The 19,812-nt window shown below is 44.9% G+C and overlaps 2 protein-coding genes across 3 annotated transcripts in view; both read right to left on the bottom strand.

The window, feature by feature from the left end:
• The window catches only part of trit1 (tRNA isopentenyltransferase 1), a 48,719-nt gene extending 38,066 nt beyond the window's left edge, over nucleotides 1–10,653 (bottom strand). The window contains exon 1 of the mRNA XM_085148424.1: nucleotides 10,411–10,653. Coding sequence (XP_085004550.1) covers nucleotides 10,411–10,569 — 159 coding nt within the window. The 5' untranslated portion in view covers nucleotides 10,570–10,653. The remainder of the gene's footprint in view (nucleotides 1–10,410) is intronic.
• Nucleotides 10,654–10,756: 103 nt separating this feature from the next.
• Nucleotides 10,757–18,315, bottom strand: myclb (MYCL proto-oncogene, bHLH transcription factor b). 2 transcript variants are annotated; one of them, XM_085148425.1, is made up of 3 exons: nucleotides 17,991–18,315; nucleotides 16,410–17,094; nucleotides 10,757–14,724 (listed from the first exon to the last, which is right to left on the bottom strand). In XM_085148425.1, the coding sequence occupies exons 2-3, from the start codon at nucleotides 17,044–17,046 to the stop codon at nucleotides 13,946–13,948; spliced, it is 1,416 nt and encodes a 471-aa protein (XP_085004551.1). In that variant the 5' UTR covers nucleotides 17,047–17,094; nucleotides 17,991–18,315; the 3' UTR covers nucleotides 10,757–13,945. The 2 variants fall into 2 exon arrangements, with proteins under 2 accessions (XP_085004551.1, XP_085004552.1); XM_085148426.1 differs by having other exon boundaries at nucleotides 16,410–17,091.
• Between the last annotated feature and the right edge of the window lie 1,497 nt (nucleotides 18,316–19,812).

Here is a 19,812-nt window from a genome sequence, read left to right as displayed (position 1 = left end):
CAAATCATCATCATCCCCTGTCTGGATGTGGTTTGGATTTATGGTAAATGCTGTTAATCGACAGCGCCATATGTGTGTGTCTACGCCAAAAGCAACACAACTAAACTACAGAACTGCCTGAAAGACACCGATAATGCAATTTGTATGTTTTCATATCCAATCCTAGTTGTGAGATGACACAAGCAGTTTTTAACCATTGCACTGTTTCTGCAACAATTTGCTGCCCGGTTCCAAATTTTCTGAACTATGTTGCTACCACTGAATTCAAAGCAAGCGCATATTTTTCAAACAGCAGTCAAATTTCTCAGTTTAAACTTTTAATCTGTTATTTTCATCCCGTTTTCAATTAAACAGAAGCTTTAAGTAAAGGAAGATGTATTTTATTCTGCACCTGGCTCTAAAACAAAGTAAAGTCCAGTCAAAAAAAAAAATAACATGTCCAAGAAGGCTGAAGGAATATGACCAACATGCCCCACCCCACAACCCACAGGGTACTACCATGAGTCCAGATCTCTTCTAGGCACATTAAGGGGACCTGCACTACTGTGCAAGGTAGGCGTGGATTTTAATGTTGTGGCTGATTGGTGTAATCTGATAATCCTTAGGCTATAATTAAAGTTTGCAAAAGTCTAAATGACATTTAAGTGATGCACGTTCATGCTCATAGTCCCAGTGAGAGGCTTATAAATGTTACATTTTACAAAAAAAAGAAAATGATAACTTGTCACAACTAGCAACCATTTGTTGCTAAAAAAAAATAACTATTGGACACTGTCAGATCAACACGTTATTTAGTAACACACGAGTGTTTTTGCAAATCAAACGCACATCTAATCTGTGTTTGTGCTGCAGTTTGTATTTCATGAGCTCTGATTTCAGCGAGCACACGATGATGATTTAAAATCACACTGCAGCGCTCAAACAGCAAAGCGACAGCGTGTTAAACATTTAATACTAAAATACCGAAAGCTTTGATCAAAAACCAACAGCGTGGTCAGAGGGAAGCTGTCAATAACGGCGCGGTTCAGCCTCCTCGAGGCCGCGGCACATGCTCCGGCACATAGACTGTAAGCTCTGTCTCCAGGAATCCTTTCCTCGGTTACGCTCACAAATGAATACTGCCCATTCTCTTTCTACCCCTTCTTTCCTTCCTTCCCCTCAAGGCACCATCCTTCAACAATTTATCCCTCCATCTTCCTCTCCTCTGTCTCTCTGTGGGGAATGGCCCAGTAATGCCAGACTAATAAATCATTCATGGCGTAGCCCCACCGCCCCCTCTCTTCCTCTTCCTCCTCTTCTTCCATCCTGCTATCCTCCTCTCCCATGCTGCCTGACTGTGCCTGACCGCATCACCACACCCGCAGACTGCAATTCACTTACACAGACACACACAAAATAGGAGTTTGTCAGTTTTGTGTTGTTTTTCTAGAGCTCTGCTACACTGGCTTAGATTACTTCTAAAGGTACATAATAAACTGGATGTGGGAGGAAGCATTGCCTAAGTTCCAATGCACACCGATCTGTCAAAGCCCAGACAGGTCACAGGCTCGGCAGACACACAGAGAGAGACACGCACAATGAGAGCGAAGGAGGGGGAGGAAGGGATGACTGCTTGAGAATTAGAGGGATATAAGAGTGTAGGATGCGTCTGATGTGTAGACAAGCACCATGCCTCTGTGCGTAGCATGCATGTGTAGCGTGTGTGTGAGTGTAACAAGCTCTGGCCGGTAATAAGCGTAGCCTGTGAATGAGCAAGCCGCCTCACTGGAGTGAAATCACAGCGACACAACCATCACGTTCTAAATTTACAACTTAAAAAGGCAAATAAGCCCTTTGGTGTTTTTCACTACAAAAGACCCCCCCCCCCCCCCCCTCCACTTTCATAGGAGTATAAGAGCCACGATGACACAAGGCAGCTTTCCCGCTGCTCGGGCCCATTTTTCGCATTCGGCAGCAGATGAGTAAGCCTGACAAATCATCCACCCATTCGCCGCTCATGCAGTCCTTAAGAGAAACACAGCGGCACCTTCTTTCAGACGCGAATAAAGCGAAGGGTCACAAGATATACGGCGCGCATGTGCACGACCTGTTGTAAATCGACCCCATCCCCACCCCTGCCAGGCACGCCTTTCACACAGTCCAGCGCTGTGCTTTTACGCTGTGCCTGGAGATGAATATGTTTTTAGTAAATCCATTCAACGTGCGACTGTGAGTAAGCGAGAAAAATCTGTTCACACACACACACACACACACACACACACACACAAAAAAAAAAACAATCTGATCTAATCTGAGCGGATGCAACCGCTGCTGACTGATCTTCATATTTACTCGTGTGCAGGGCTTGGCATTTAACTGTTGCGTCATCTGTTCCATTCTGCTAGCGTGTGACGAAGAGCCGAAAGCCTTTCAAACAGGTCGGTCATTGTAACTTTTGTTTCGTTTTTTTTTTTAATTGAGAGGAGTTCTTGGTCTCCTTGGCACAAAAAAGTGGGAAATAAACAAAAGCATGAGAAAATATCGCAACGTGTGCACAAACTTTGAATTTGAAGTATTAACAAAACTGTATTGCTGGTTTTGCATGTTTGTACTTAGGTGGTCTTCTTCTACTACCAATACTTCTGTCAGCTACTCGCTTCAGGGGCTGCTACAGCAGATCGTCTGCCTCCATCACACCCTAACCCTACCATCTTCTTTTGGAACACCAACCATCCGCATGCCCTCATTCACTGCATCCATCCGGACTTCTGCTTCCTGAGTGGACAACTCTTAATACCCAACAAAGTCAGCACTTAACTACAGCTTTATGACAACAACGAGCTGCTCTACCTGCCACCAGTCTTTTGAAACTGTCTTGGCCTGTTTCCCTACTATCTGCATGTGTCAGCAAAAACAACACAACAGGCTCATACGTTTCTTAGTTTGGATCCTTGTTCGGTCTTTACAGACACGCTCATCCACAGTTTTCCACTAATGTCTCAGATGTCTCTTAAAATTTACTGATGTCCTGAAATTTTCCTGGGAAAACAAAATATCCCATGTGTTTGTTGTACAAGAAACTATCAGATATCACAAACCTGAATCACAACTGAAAATATGGGCAGTGGCAAATAAAGCGAGGGATCCACACAGTACCTTTCACACAGGCAGCAAGTTTATATTTCATATGAACCTCAGTCTGCCTCCTTGCTGTCACTAACCATATCAACAGTTTGTTATTAACAATAATGTCTTGCAAAGCACTGTCAGTAAGTAAGCGATGCCCTGAAAAATCATCCTCTCTCTCGAGGTGATGCTTGATTAACAAATGTCCGTCTGTCGCAGCTCATCAAAAGCTCGTCTGAGCCAACCGAATTCTGCATCATGTCCAATCAGCGCGACGGCAGTGCGTGAACACATCTCTCCTCTCTAGAGGGAAACTTCTGCACACTCTGCCTTTTCACAATCTCATTCATACACCGAAGACTAGAGCAACATTATTACCTAAACTCTTACTCAGAGCACGACTCTGCCTGGATGTGTATTCGAAGGAATCAAGGGCAGTTGGTGATAATCTGCTACTCAACCATCTGTGGGCGCCACTATTTACAAGCAGGCTGCTGTTAAGTTGGAACCAGTCAACCCCACAAAGGAACAAAGGCCTTCGGTTCAATCCCCTTAAACAGCTGTACACACAACATCCACAAATCACAGAACAATGAGAACACACAAAACAATGAGATTCGAAAAACCTTGACAAAACATCAAACTGCAGGGTGCCTTTTTCAACTCAAACTGATGCCAGCTGACTCCAAAAATTCTCAAATCTGAGAAATCTGAGTTCAGGACTTAAATCTGGTCAAACGCTGCTTCGGATTTATTTGGGAGTCATCCCTCCCTCTCAGAGGATCTTTGTGTGACAGTTTTCCCCCCATGACCACCTCCGTTAAGTCGCATCCTTCAGCAGCCTCCGAGGAATGTACAACTGATCAAAGATTTGCCGTTTGTGTCACCAGTAACAGCAGCCCGAGTGGATCTGTCACTCTGGCTGCTCATTTATGCATTTTTATTTTCCATTTTCCCCCCAGTCAGAGAGAAGGACGCCATTCGTGACAAATTTACTAGTGAACAATCCGCTGTATTGAGAGTGTATCGTCTCAATGTCGGACGATCTCCAGCTCCACTGCTTTGTACTGCAGCTACTGACGACTTCAGTTCTGGAGACTTGCTCCAACTGGAGGACATGCAAGTGGAACCAGACATAACATCAGCTGGGGAACTGGTTCATGTGTGGCTGAACAAAAGCTCACCTGGCGCTGCAGAGAAGAATAAAGACTACCAGCCAGCACTGCATCACCATTTATTTATCACAAATTACCTGATAAATAAACAATTTGCAGATAAAGGTTCTCTTAGACAGAGCTTTTTTTTTTTTCAAATTTAATTTAGGAAAGCATGTGTGCACACAAACACATCCCCTTGCCACAGTGGATCAATGATCAAATTAAAACAGCCAAACTTAAGTCCCCCCAAAGACCTTTTTAATTGAACCTTTACTTGAACAAAAGGTCAATGAAACCTGTAAATTGGAGAGAAAAATGGTACAATCTAATCTCTGCAACCAGTACAAGAAAAGGAATCACAGAAAATTAAACGCAAAAGGGCATCAAGTCCAGTTAAATTTAGCTAAAGATATGCTGTAATGCAACTACTAACCCAGTTCCGGAATAATCTAATAGTGAACATGTGCACCTGAGGTTCTCTCTCTGTGCACCATCAGGAGCTTTAAATAACTGCCTATTTAACACAGCTCAGACTTGCAGACACCTGGTGCGATGACAGGAACAATGAAGGCTGTGAAACTTAAAATCAGTTGTTCCAATTCCAAATGCTCTTACTGAAGGACCTCTGCTGGTCCCTGGACCCCACTTTGGGAACCGAGGGTTTACGCTGCTCGTCAGAGCCTCATTCAGTGACAGTACAGCGAGCCGCTTGTGCGTTTGCCATGGATAGCATGTTCGTTTAATGAGTGAATAATATCCCCCTGCATGTCCAATGAACTGTGGGCTGGGAGCCGGGGCTGTGGTCGGGAGGGAAGGAGAGGGGGGGTGAAGGAACACAATAGGAGTGTTAGGGAGTGTGGGAACCGATTCTCCACGGGACAATAGGCACTTCCCAGTGGCCACAGCGTGCCCATTCACTCTCAGCTGCCGGGCCCGGCGTAGCACGGCGCTGAATATGCACCAGCTCAGCACAATGCTGCTTTCTCCCAAACAAGCCCAGACTGTTTCCTATCCCAAAGACAACACAGGCCAGCTCTAGCCTATACACAGCCCCATTCTCACATAAGCAGCCACTTTCTCACTCGCTCCGTGTCTGCGTGTCTCTCCGGCTTTCTCTCACTGTCACACACACTGACAGGAGGCAACAAGGCCAGATACTGTGAGGAGGCTGCGGACGGGGCTGCCGTGCTGTAACTAGGCCACAATTTCTCTCCAACCAGGGATGCTGGTTGCCGAGATATTCTGGGCTGAAATGTTATTAGTGTAACCCAGTTTGCCCAATACCAGGTGACTGCTGGAAGAGGCAACTCCCCACAGGGACAGACGCTCTCAAGGACAATGCACATCAAGAAGCAGGTAGACGGGGGTTGGGGAAGGAAGGTGATGGAAGATGTGATTAGTTACCAAATAAGAGAAAGCCCCGCAGGACACCGGCATCTGTGGATAGCTGGATTTTTTTTCCCCCCTCTGTGCGTTTCTGTTCTATAACATGAACCAGACTCAAACCAGCACCCAGCTTTCTCTCTTTAAGCGAATGTGCCTTTCTGGTTGCTGTGGTAACAGAGCCTGGGAACCAAACGGCAGGGTGGGGCTGAGAGAGAGGTGAGGGGATGACACAAGTGTGAGAGATTTTAAATGTCACCGCTTTGACACAGAGACACGCACAAAGAGGCGTGCCTCCATCACTGCAGAGAACATTGCACTCATTTACATTCATTTCCCTAAAACTGACACCAGCCTGTAATCGCCATAACCTCTACCTGACCCCTACCTCCACCAAACCTTTACTCGGCTTGAAGTTTAACAACTCGAGTGAACAGGTATGTCTGTGTAGTATACAATGCTGTGATACTGACTGTATTAACCATGAAAGACACCAACAGAACAACAGTCTTAAAGCCACGTTGGAGAAAGGCTGGCAAACTCATGAGAATCACACCAGCACTGCAACAGACTGGTGACCTTTCCAGGGAGTGCCTCGCCTCTCGCCCTATGACAGCTGGGATAGGGTCCAGCCCCCTCCTTCCCTACAACCCTGATAAGCAATTAAGAAAATGGATGGATGACTAAGTAAATCAGAGGTCGGCATAAAACAACTTTCTGACACGCTTCAATTTTCCTGAAAAGGCAAATCCGGCTCAGTCTACTCACGCACAATGCAGTCCACATAAAGGTTAAAGCAGTCAGCAAAAATAGCTGCTTTTCCACGACGCCACCAAGTCAATAAAATGCATGCAATGCGATTACAGTTCTGCAAGTAGGCTGCAACATGGACACCTCACGACACCCTGTTTATAAGCCTGAACACGACAGCCGCTCATAGTGTGTGTGGAGCATTTCCTGATGTAAAAGCATAACAGTCACTCTTTAATTGTGTCCTTGCACTCATTTCTACAAATCTCCATTCAACCTTAATATTAAACAAACTTCAAAATTACTAGAAAATAATAAACTTGCAATATCACCACTGTAAGATTGTGGGGAGGCATCATTTTTTTTTCCTTTATTGGTGGTTATGGGTATGTGGATGTTTTGCGATTTACTTTTTATGCAACATTTTTGTGATGGGTACAATAATTCAAATAGCAACATTTATGTTAATGTTGCACATGGTCCCTTTACAAATAAAACCAAAAATGTCTGTGGGCCCAATCATGACAAGAAGTAAAAATACCTTCTATCAGGGACTGTCCATTTACAATACAGCCTAGCTTTATGCCATGAAATAAACTTTACAGTTTCACTCATTAGCCTTACGGCTCCACTTTGATTTGAAATATGATCTCTGGTTGCTACATGACTCTTTCCAATCCCTCAACTTTCTGAAGCATCTTTTGCTGCCTGTCCATGACTGCTTAGGGATATCACCACACCAGAGATGTCCTGGCCAATTCCAGTAGAATTAGCATATTTTCTGCAGTATAAGGTGCACTTAAAACCCTGTAATTTTCTCAAAAATCAACAGTGCGCCTTATAATCTGGTGCACTAGATTATAAGGCAAATTCGAATTCTGGTTGTACTTACCGACCTCAAACCGATTTTATGTGGTACACGGCGCTCAAAAATCTGTCAAAAATGTTTTAGTACAACTTGGGTAAGCTAGGAAGCTGCTCCCGAGGGTTACTTTTCAGCTTAAGCATTTATGTAATGTTCACCACTGCAAACATTGCAGCCTACTAGCAAACCACCACACTTGCTTTGTGTTAGTGTTAATAAACTGTCAAGAAAATGATAATTGCTATTATAAATAATATTTGTTTTTACTTTTTTAGTTATAATGATGCAACATTGATTAGTCTATATTGAGGTCACATCAGATTAAAATTAATTCAATAAATAACCAGATGATATTTAAGTGTTACCTTAGCCTATCATCTCCACTTCAAATGACACACTTTGTACAAGTTCCGCTTTAAAGTCCTCACTCCTTAGCTACACCAATATATCCTCAGTAACTATTTATGAGTGCTCAAGGCTCGCAAAATTTCAAAATCTCTGGTAGCCCTTTGGGCAGGCATTCTTCAGTTTTTGGTAGCCCAAAATAAATTTAAGTAGCCCGAATAAAAAATAAAGCAATTTTTTTTAATGTTTTGTTTCCATTACAATATCATACATTAAAGTATAATATTGTAATGGAAACAAAAATTAATAAAAAAAAAATTTAAAATAAAAATTACAACAACTGTATAAAAATTACAAACATCAACTCAAATACTTGGTTCAAATTGAACAGAAATTTCTATGAACTTGTAAGAACTGTGTAGAACATGAATCAGTCTGTGTCAGATCCTGAATCTGAAATTTCCACTGAAGTCACGGGTAAGAGGCAAGTGGAACCAAGATTTAGGCCATTTGCTTTTTGAAGTTTGCAAAGACTGCTAAATTTTGCCAATTGTAGTTCACTCTTTGCAACATAGCACGCTGTTTTAAACAGATTTTTCAGGAGTTCTTGTTGTGCTTGGTTTATTTTTAGTATGTTTTTTGCAATTGCTGTTTGTTCTGGGAAAGATACTGCAGACTGGGCAATAATGCATTTCTTGCATTTCTCATGGGGTCTTTCTTAAAATTACTGGTCCCAGTAACAAAGGTGCTTGTCGACCCAGAAATCAAATGAAACTCACAACACACCTGTCAGAACATTATGTTATTTAGCTTGTCATATTCCAGCCACAGAAATTATTTTGTCCATGAAACCAAAAAAGCTGCGCTTTCTTTTTGCCTCATAGTCTGATTTGTCATAACTTTTCCGTTTTGTGGTAAGCTTTTCTTTGGCTGCCCCTTCTTCACCCTGACCTGTCTTATTTGGCTCAGCAGAACTAAAATACCAGCGTAAATCCTGCTGCTTTTACACACGTACTTACATAATGGTCAGCGATTCTTTGCGCACTCAACCTCTCACATGTTTAAGCTTGCTGCGAGAGATTTCACTTGTCATGTTTGAATAGTAAGCTAATGGGTGATAAGACAAAGTCAGAGGAATTGGTGCGCAATTAATCGTCACTTACCAATCAGTGCTGCTGCTCTCTACACACCGTTCGCGCGATGGCAAAATGAAAGTGAAAGCAAAAAAAACAAGCGCAAATTCAAACGCGATTTCAATATGTCACATATTGACAGTGGCTCATCGATGCCAATGACATAATTACTCAGCTACATTGGCGAAAGAATGCAAAAGCATAGACATATATTTTCCTTCCTATGATAGCCCGACGGGCAGGGCTGAGTTAGATTTTGGTAGCCCGACTGGAAAAATCGGTAGCCCGACTGGAAAAATCGCTAGCCCCGGGACGTCGGGCTAGCGATTTTGCGAGCCCTGGTGCTGGTGTGTATTCCAAATGATGAAACAAACTACTCTGTCTCCCAACTCTCTTAAGGTTGACTGCCTCCATTAGCATTTTTCATTTTTGGTGTTACCCTCTGATAGCTAGCTTGTTAGCTTGAAGGTGCAGTAAAGTTGCTGCTGCAGCAAGGAGGGACAAAACTTTCTGGTGCCTGGTCAGAAATTTGGCCAGATTTGGCTTGCAGGTGTGACTCATCTATATTCATGCTTACGCTGTGCAACACTGCACAGGTTCCAACCAAAGATATCACTCTGACAAGTCCTTCTCTACCATAGTCTTCACTGCTACACAAGTATGATTCCTATTTTTATTCATTTATTGCAAATAAATGAGTAAAAATGAACACCTCACTAAAAATTATGATAGTTGAGTGAAGTCCTGACATCTATTAAGCACTTCCTATATGTATTTTTCATGCTTGATAATACAGAGATCCATATGTATATGTATTTTATGTTACTGAATAATACCATCCAACAACCAAGGGCTAACCTCAGAAAACTACAGCTCCTCTAATGATCTAAAGTTGGCTCCAAAACCAACTCATTCTCAAATTCAGCTACAAAATTGTGACAGTGGCTATGAAGAAACTTTTGGTTTCTCTGTAGACAATCTCAACTTTCAGAGCAACTACAGAGGAGGTATGTGAGGCAGAAAAGAACCGACAGATTTGCACCTAGCTTTGGTGAAATGCTACTACCTGCTAATAAGCTCGAATTAGAATTTTTGTATTTGCACCTGCACAGTTTATGCTAACTACGCTTGCTAGCTTTAGCTGATGACAGTGCACTTCAGCCATAGAGGAATAAATACGGTCACGTTTGCCTCCAAAAAGGGCCAAAGTACCAACACTGATGATTTAAAATGCAACCAGAAACCAACATCAAGGTGGTTGCGTCCATCTTTTATATACAGCCTATGGGTGCTACAAACCAAAGCTAAAGCAGATCAGACACATTTTGAAACACTCACTCCTCCGCTGCTTGAAGACCTCTAAGGTAAGCGTTACATCTGTTAAACTATGCTATAATGACCGTCTGACGAAGTTTCATATTTTACGTCTTGACGTTTTATTTTCCTATTGTCTGCAATCTGGCGCACTGATATCTGGCCTTCTGCGTCTTCTCTATTAGTCAGCACCACCTTACATGACGTGCTGCTTCTCTGAATTCGGATCTACCTTATTTATTTATTTATTTTCACGTTTTGCTCTCCCTTTCTCCAAATATTTCAACAACCGGAGGGTCATGTAAAGCATAATGGCTGCCATGTCAAGGACTCCCTGCGCATTCCCTCGTGTTCCTACCTGCATGGAGTCGGCGCTGATTATTTCCCCCTGAAGCCGTTTTCCGATCTCGATCGCTAGCTTAGACTTGCCGGTGCCGGTAGCTCCCAAAATCACCACTAAAGACGGGACCATTGCTCTCCGCAGAGCACCCTGCACGCTCAGAGTGGAAGCCGCCATGATGCTGCCTCATCGCGCCCAGCTGACGACCGCGCGCATGCGCTGTGAGCACAGGAGACAGGAGGAGGGTTCTGTTGCCGAGCAACGGGGAGCCGTTACTGCTGTAACATTATTATTATTATTATTATTATTATTATTATTATTATTATTACTACTATACTGGTTCAGTCTTGTCGCTGGTATAAATTAAATTGACTGGATTAAACGGTTTTACTGGCAGTAACCGGTTCCGTCCAGTTCCAAATTAACCAGCAACCAAGTTGTCATAACGGTATATGGCTTTGATGCTGTATTTTTGCACCAATCAGATCGCTCGTTGCTACATTCAGGGTACCCATGCGCTGCTTTTTGCAGATACATTTAACCGCATAGTTGGCACTGTTTCTATGGAAACTGCCAGAGCTCTGCAGTAGTGAGCAAAGATGCTTATTGCCATGGTGAAGATGCTACCAAGCGTTACCCTGGAGACCGCATAGAACAAACACTGGATGAGGAGTGGGGGGGATTGTCTTCACTCATACAGGTGGTTTGATGGAAAACAGTGTGTGTGTAATAGAATTGGATGCTGCACATGTCGAGCTCATATTGTGGGATCACAAATTACCCCAGGATCTTTTATCTCTGCTTAAGTGCAAATCTGCACTTTAATTTGAATCGTTGTTTCATTTTAAGTCTCTTGTGGTGGTGTAGAAGTCCAAAATTATGAAAACTACAATGCTGTTTGTACCTCACAAAAGGAAAAGCTTTTCAAAGGTTTTACAGCTTTACCCCCAGGATAAAACTTTAAAGGGTGTCAAATACAAGGCCTGAGGGCCAGAATTGGCCCACTAGACAGCTTTGGAAAATGTGAAGGATGTCATAAATTTTGGACTTTTAATTCTATTTTTCTCAAATTTTGCAGCTTTTCCTGCTGATAAGACCTCCCCATGGCCATTCACAGTTTTTTTTTTGTTTTTTTTCCCCAACTGACTATGTTGTGAAGCGCTACTGCGTGCGCATACGTCAGTGCAACAACACTGACTGGCGAATAGGTTTCCCGTTTCTGCTGTTGATTGTCTGAATTCTGTGCTATTCTCAAGAAAGAGACAAATGATTGATTTATGAAGTCAAACCATGGAATTTATTTACTTTTCTGACTTACTCTTCATACACTGAGGCTTATGAGGTACAGGAAAAAGAAAAGTGCTGAGACAAGGTTAAAAAAAAATAAAGAAAAAAAAGAATTCACTGCTACTATGACTGTGCTACAGCAGAAACCAGTGACCATCACACATGGGGGGGGAACAAACAAAAAAAAAACAACAACTATGTAAACCACTGTCATGGGTGTACCCTGCTGGGGGAAAAACCTGACTGGGTTTACTGGTGGTTTGTGCTGAATTAATGAGCATTAAGGAGGAAGCGGGGGGGAAAGCACACAATTCTTCAACCAAATCCATTCATCTCCTGCTCTTAAAGTTCACTTTCTCCCATCTGTGGTGGCTCCTGAGGTTGTTACAAACAGCATAATAACAGGTTACCCCCCCCCCCCCCCCCTCCAAAAACACAGTCTACAGCCCTGATACGAAAGCTGCAGTCCACATGGATTTTCCTGAGAGTGAGCGAAGCTGGAAATGCAAGTCATCGTTTACAGTACTCGATCCGGGGCTACAGTGTCCTATTGCATGGCTTACAGGACAACAGGCAGCACCAGGCTTGCACAAAAAAGAAAAAGAAAAAGCAGAAAGCATCGACATCAAGGCTACACACAGCCGAAAGTTTCATCAGTAGATCCTCTTAAGTTCACACACACCATCCATAACACCTGCACTAGATCTAAGAGCGTTACAGCTATAGTGATTGAATTGTTTGTGGTGGGGTATCCGATCAAGATACACAACTTTCAGCACATAAACCACCAATAAAGCCCAGTCCACCAAAAAACAGTCATTAGCTCACACTGAAACACAACTTGGTAGGAAAATATAGTATAAAAACTTCTGACTGGTCTGATTTATTATTTAAACAAATGAAGAAACCCCAGAAACACACAAGTATGAAAACAAGGAGGCTCTGAAAACAGCAACAAATGAAAAACATTGTGACAAAGTGACTAGTGTGATCAACGTTCAAAGTGTTTTATTTTTACTTTTTTTTTCCTTTTAATAATCATTTTATTAACAAAAATAGAAGCTTTGAGTTGTCTCTGAAAAGCCAGCAAGCTTAAGCCAAAAAACAAAAAACCAACTAGGGCGAGTATAGTAGACAGCTCTGGTTTTGGTTTGGAAGGGACTGTACAGGAAGTGTACTATATACATAACATCCAACTGGACAGTCTACATACACTGAAAGGCTTCTAAAGGCATTACATCAATGCAAAAAACAGGGAAAAAAAGACTTCATGAGACAGCAAGATGAAAAAACATACAGCTGAACCTCAGTGGGCTTCATCTACAGGCATTTTTTTGAGATGGGGGGCAAAGATTTCAAATCAGGTCCTAAAAGATTCTCTTAGTTAACCAAGGGATGCTGACATTCATCTTCTGGCTGGTCTCCATGGCACAATACGAAAAGACAGGCGGGAACATTCTTGGGATTTTTGCTAAATTTTTATCTTCTCCAAATAACGCTACGAAACAGAAGGGCAAAGCCGATGCTTTTGAAACGTCTGACGATTGAGGGGGTAAGATACCGAAAGCTGCAATCTGGAACCTGCAGGCAGAGGAGTCGGGACTTCATCTGCTCGAGACGGGCATGATAACACGGCATCATTAACTGCTCCGCGTCTCTGGCTGGCCAGAGGTTAGAAAGGGGGTAGGGGTGGAAGTAGTGTGAAGAAAACAAGAAAGGGAAAGAGATTTGAGGACAATGACAGATAAAAGGAAAAACAAAGGGTCAACATGTTGGATATCAAGAACTTGGAGGCCATGTGATGGAAAGTACACAAAGACATTTCAGGGGGGGATGTCGCAGCTGTGCAAGCGCAACAACAGTCTGTCATAATCGAGGAGGCGGTGCAGCAGTTAACGACACAGTCGCGGCAGTTTCGGCAAACAAACGCGGCAGGCCGTAACGAGCGACAGTGTGGACAATATTTCATGATTTGGGGGGGCTGGGGGGGAGGGGGGCTGGACAAACCTAAAACTGAAAGCCCACGCATACACCGATCCACGGATACCCCCGTGTGATCATCAGTCCCTAAGCTTGCTGTTATGACGGCTTGTGGCCTCGTCAGTCACTCAGAAGCTAATGTGCAAACCACAAAACAAACAAAAACAAAAGAAAAGGAAAAAAAATGAAATCCACCCGCACTATTCCAAGTGAACATTAGTGTTTTTTCATCCTCACAGAGTCCCGTTCAGTCCTGTGAGTGTACGTGTGAGGTGCCGGGTCAGATTCAGGAGCGCTTAAGCTGCGCCAGCCTCTGCAGCAGCTGCAGCTGCCGAGCTTTCAGCTGCTTCCTCTCCTGAGCCTTCTGCCGGTCGCTGGCGTGCAGCTGCTGCAGGTACTCAGTGGCTCGGGTCAGGATGGCCACCTTGGGAGTCTTGGGGCAGTCCGCCAAGCCCGGGATCTCGTCCCGCAGCGACAGGAAACGTGAGCGCAGGTCGTTCCGCCGCTTGCGCTCGAGAAAGTTGTGCGCCTTGCGCTTGTCGGTGTCCTCGCAGTCGGACGACTGCGGGCTGGAGAGGTGCAAGAAGGAGGGGGGCTTTGAAGGGGATCTCTGGGGGTGGGATGAGGAGGATGAAGGAGATGACGGCGAGGCGGAGGAGGTAGGAGAGGAGGCGCTGAGGTTAGGTGACTCCGACCTGGCCACGGTCACGTGAGGCTTTCTGCTGTCCAAATTCAGTGGGGCGTGGCCGGGCCGGGGCTGGTGGGAACTAGAGTTCTGGGGAGGCGGCGTCGTCGCCTGAGCCGATGCGTTCTCCTGCCGAACCCTCTTCCGCGGCGGCTCGGGCGCTGTCGGCAGAGTGTCCGGGGAGGGAGCGGCGTAGTTGTGCTGCTGTTGGTGGATTGAGATGTGGAAACGCTTCATGCCGGGGTCGAAGGGGTCAGCTCGCACTGTGATGGTCACCGGCTTGCGGGTGTTGACCAGTCGGCGAGGTTTACGCTGCTGCTTGTGCTCCACCGTGACTACATCAATCTCCTCTTCATCCTCATCTTTGTCATCATCATCATCTGAAGGGGAAAATAAAAAGGTAAGAAACTGGATAAATGTGTGTCCAAAGAGAAGAAAGACACAGAGTTTAAGACTTAAAATGCCAGCTGAGGTGAGCAGCCTGACTGACACGCTCGCTCTAGCCTCCCGCCTCCTCAGGCCAATTAAATGCTTCTGCGAAAAAGATATTCACAGAGCCTCGCGAAACCTGCATGATCTCCCTCACTCACACACTCTCACCAAGGCTCTGAATCATCACTGCATTAGTTCAGCTCCCTGAGTGGAAATTCCCCCTCTTCATTCATGTGCACAGAGTGAGCATGAGAGGGAGAGACAGGTTAGGCTGTGAAGCACTCAGGTGCTTCTTCAACTTGTTAAAATGAGCCGACTAATATCCAGCGCTGCAAAACCCATTTGTTCCTCTATTTACTAGAGTGGAAACAGGGTTTAAAAGAAATAAATAAATAAAATAAATCTTTTTGACTCCATTCCTGCAAATCGAGTAGACTCCCAGGAGACTTTCAGCACTCTTATAGATTAAAAACACACTCTTAAGTAACTAACATCACAGCAAGAAGAGGGGACAGACACAAAGCTGGGAGTAAGGCGACCCCAGCTATTATCCTCAGCAGCACTCATGTGAAAAGCAAGTCTCATATTACAAAAGCATACAGGACGGACTCTAAACACACATCTGTTTCCCGGGCTGGCTCATTCTCCTCCTCTCAGCTCCCGTCTCTCCATGAAATGCTCAACACTGTCAAAAAAAAAAAAAAAAAAAAAAAAGGACTGTGCAGGCTCAGCCTGAACCCTCCTGAACGGGCTAATCCCCCACTGCTCCTATTCACAGCCCGGGCTGGCTCGGCCCAAATACACCCCCCAACACAATTGGCGCCGGAGCCTGTTGAGCGGAGGAATGCAGCAACAAGTTCCCTTTGTGGCATTCCACACACCATTATGCATGCTCCGAGCTCGACATCACATGGCAGCCTACATACCAGACTCGATCATATGGGTTTGGGGGAGTGGGGGGGAAAAAAAAAAATACAAAATTGGGAAAAAGTAGGTCTTGTCTCAGGGAAAATTTAGGCGAGACAGAATAACTAAGAGGGGGGGGGGGGGGGGCTTCTCAATCCCTCCCAGTTACATAAAGTTCCAATAATAAGTGTTCTTTATTGAATTCATGTCAAATTTGAGGTCAGGGAGAGTCGGCAGAGAGGATATTGTTATCATAAGTCAGACTGGAGGAGAGGAGCAGGGAGAGGTAGCAGCTGGTCTGCTGGAGCCCTGCCAAGCAGCAGATGTTTGGATGGGTGTGTCGCTCTCTGGGCTTCAAGCATGTGTTGCATGCACCAAAGGTAACGCAATGCAGTCATCATCATGTGCCATGCCAAACATTACTGCCAAGATGGCTGACCAAAGCAAAAAAAAATGTAATAAAAATGACTAAGTTCAAAAACAAAATACCTAAAAGTCACTGATCCAAGCAAACAAATAAAGGAGACTTAAATAAAACATGACTGGGCTGGTCTGGAAGTTCCAGTGTGTTAAGTACTGTGTGTGTGTGTATGACAGGGATGTGGTGGAAACAGAACAAGTAACTATGGCCACTGAACTACCTGTTCAACGTCACTGTGACACACAACTGCACAGAGAAAGAGCTACCATTCACGCTGTACATCAGTGCGCTTCACCTGTTACCGACCTGAAGAGTCGCTCTGTGACTCGGAACCAGAAGACACTTGTTTCTTGCATCCGCCTGTTATCGGGAACGTGAGAACCGCGGCGGGGTCCACGCAGTCCGCAGCCAAGCCGCCGAGGGCAACAGTGTCACCGGGGCCACTCTGCACCCTCCCGGGGGAGGTGATTGCGGACCCGGCTGTGACTTTAGCGGCCACTCCGGTCCCGGGACAGGCAGAGTACCGCTCCCCTACAACTCTCTCCAGCTGCTGTCCGGCCGAGAAGCCGCTCCACATGCAGTCCTGAATGATGATAGAGCTTAGGTTCCCGAACGAGTCGCCGGTCGTAGCCAGCTTGCACGGCACATCCTGCTGATGCTGCTGCTCATCCTCCTGCCCCAAGAACTGGGACACCCACTCCAGCTTGTCTCCGAGAGACGGGTAGAGCAGTCCGACCCTGCCCGACCCTTCCACCGCCCGGATAGGGGACATGGGCGGGGTCGGCACCAGCTCGAATTTCTTCCATATGTCCTCGCTGGGCGCAGTGGACTTGAAGAAATCCTCGTCCGGGTCGTGGTCGTCGTAGAAATAATGTTGGTAGTGGTCGAGGTGGTCCATGTCCCAGTTTTCATAACGAGGCGCGGTGGAGCTAATGCCCGGCATGGGTGGCTGGAGGCAGCGGGGTGAATCACTCCCTGTTCCCGCTGTCTGCTGAGACACACACACACAGAGCCGACAGCTGGATCAGAACTGAGCCTCATTCCCATCAGAAATAATAACACCGCTGTGCGTATTTTGTTTTTAATCATTTATTTATTCATGGGGGGGGTCCGACCTGTGGTAAATGCATAATGCATCTATTTTCATGCATCGCAGCCTATTAGATAATGATGCAGTTTATCCTCGTAAACAGCGACCTGCCTTTGAGGAAATAAACCTCCACCTTAAAAAAAAATTAGGTGTAACAGATGACTTAAATCACTAGAACCTTGTTTGCAAATCGGTAAAGACTTCACAAGACGGTATTTGGAGAGAGAGGTAGTGGAGGTGAAGACACTGACTTTCAGGCATAAAGATTCTCCGCTCACACGCCGCAAGGTTTAAACAACAAAAACAAACCAAAACCAGAACACCAGTCTTGCTGCAGCTGTTGAGAAGTTCAAAGTTTCGCAACTGTCTCATTACATAACACTGTTTTAGTAGTAGGATACTGAAGGGAGGGGGCGGGGGTGTTCCGCTGACTGCTCAGCAGAAAACAAGGCGATTAAAATGGGACTGAAAATAGATTAATTGGACAGACAGGCAGCAGGTAGCAGCCCCGCTACTCCCGGTGAGGCTGCTCAGACCGGAGAGCCGCGCGTAAAGCACTTTATTTGGCTCCTCCTCGGCTCGACTCCTTATCAAGCTCAAGGAATTCAGCTGCGTCTAAAAAGCCGATCAGTTAATTAAGCAGCGGGCGCTCTGGAGATGCGGCTTTTCCATTCGTCAACCCCCCAGTACACACCCCTCTCCGACTAAAATTCAAATAAAAACTTTAAGCGGTTCACTTATTATCTAAACCATCCACGTGTGCGTTTGGGTGTCAGCTGTGAGGAGTTTTTTTTTACCTGGTGCCCAAAGTGAAAAACCTGTCTGCGTCTTCATGGATCCACTGTGCTCAATTACCCCACACACAAAAAAAAAAAAAACACAGAAAAAGCAGCCACAGTGATTCCTTTACAAGCAATCTGCTCCCAAATTGAGCGTCCCTCCCTCCCTTTGCTGCTGCGCTCGGTGTCTCTCTCAGGTGGTAAACAGTCACCGGGGGTGAACGAGTCCGTTTGGTCGCGGTCCCACCGCTCAGAGGGCTGGATAGGCTTCGGCTGTAGTCACTTTCTTTGCAGACTGCTGCACTATATGATCCGGGGGAAGGACTCTTGGATATTCTGCATAAGAGGCGGGTCGTAGTAGGAGAGCCACGCCCGCCGTTTAAAGGTGCAGCACACTGAAAAATAACAGCCCGGAGCGCAAAACCAAGAGTGCGAGCTGAGTGTTATGACACAGATTTCGTAAGGTGACAGCGCGCTGCTTTTGCAATAATTACGCACACGTAATAAGAGCGTGTGTGTTTGTGTCCGTGCACATGCACAAGCATTTGGATGTGCGTGGGAAGGAGAGCTTTAAGGGTTGATTTTCTGCATCATGTGTAAAAGAAAACATAAAAAATCCCATATGCTGGAGTGTAGTGCAGTGAGGCTCTCAGGCATTTTGCATAGCTTTAGAATTTTTAAATGTTATTGCCTGCTGAGTGAACACACACAAGCACGATTTAGGCTGTTTCCTCCTCTTTTGTTTGTTTGCTTGGCTCATACATGGAAGTTGGAGTCGAACAGGCTGACGGTCCTGTGCTAAGGTGTCTGTTTTTCTTTGGAAGTAACAGGTGGCAGCTGATCATGTGGTTTATTGCAGTTAATAAACAGCTGTGTAATTGTTTGTTTGGCCAGGGTGTTCCCCACCTTTTGCCCTATATGGCAGCTGGGATAGGCTCCAGCTGTTGGATGGGGGGTGGATTTGTAACCGAACCCCCCCCCCCCCCCCCCCCCCCCAGCTCTTAGTGTTTCACTGAGCTTATGTTCAAAGCTTTCTGCCCGTTGAAATCTGTGATGATTTCAAGGACTCATGTATATTTCAGTGTTCTTTTTATGTCTGACTGAAAACCTGACGGTCAGTAACACTTCCTATGACTGACAATCAAATTAGCAACAACACTGCTTGAAAGATTTGGCTCACAAGGCACTTTGTGTTAACCCTTTTCCTCATTCTTCTCCATGGTTATAGAACTGAGGGGTGAAGGAGATACTGTGCGTGTTTACTTTCGTGAACCACAAATCATTCAGTGGTGTATCAACTCATAATTCATCATCATATTTTGGGAGTCACTGTCGGTGGTTTTGTTGCCTCACTGAATAATGTCACAGCAGCTTTGGGTTGTTTTTTTTTACCCCCCTAACTAATACCTCTGGTTCTAAATGTTTTTTGTTGTTGTGCATTTATGCATTTGTTCTAAATTCTGGGGGTCAGATTTAAACCAAGTAAACACATCCATCCATCCATCCGTCCATCCATCCATCCAATTCAGTCTTGCTAATAAATGAAAATGTAAATAGTAGAGAAGAGAGAAAGGAAACACCCTTCAGTGTTATGAGTGTTGAAGCTGCATAGTTTGTCCACCAGAGGGCACTCTGCAACTTCCTGTTGGTCGCACAACCAGCTGCTCTGAATTTAACTTTAAATTAAGTATTTTCATTACTTTGGTATTGTGTAAAAACAAAAAAGCTAGCATAATTTTGCTCTCCGATTTTGATGTTACTGTTTTCGAGGCAAAAGCAGTTTGTCCAATTTTACAGTATGGTTAAAGTAACAGAACACTTTTAAAGTCACAGCTTCCTT

The sequence above is a fragment of the Neolamprologus multifasciatus genome, chromosome 22, assembly GCF_963576455.1.
Source record: "Neolamprologus multifasciatus chromosome 22, fNeoMul1.2, whole genome shotgun sequence".
Taxonomy (NCBI): domain Eukaryota; kingdom Metazoa; phylum Chordata; class Actinopteri; order Cichliformes; family Cichlidae; genus Neolamprologus; species Neolamprologus multifasciatus.
This window is presented reverse-complemented; position numbering and strand designations above follow the sequence as displayed.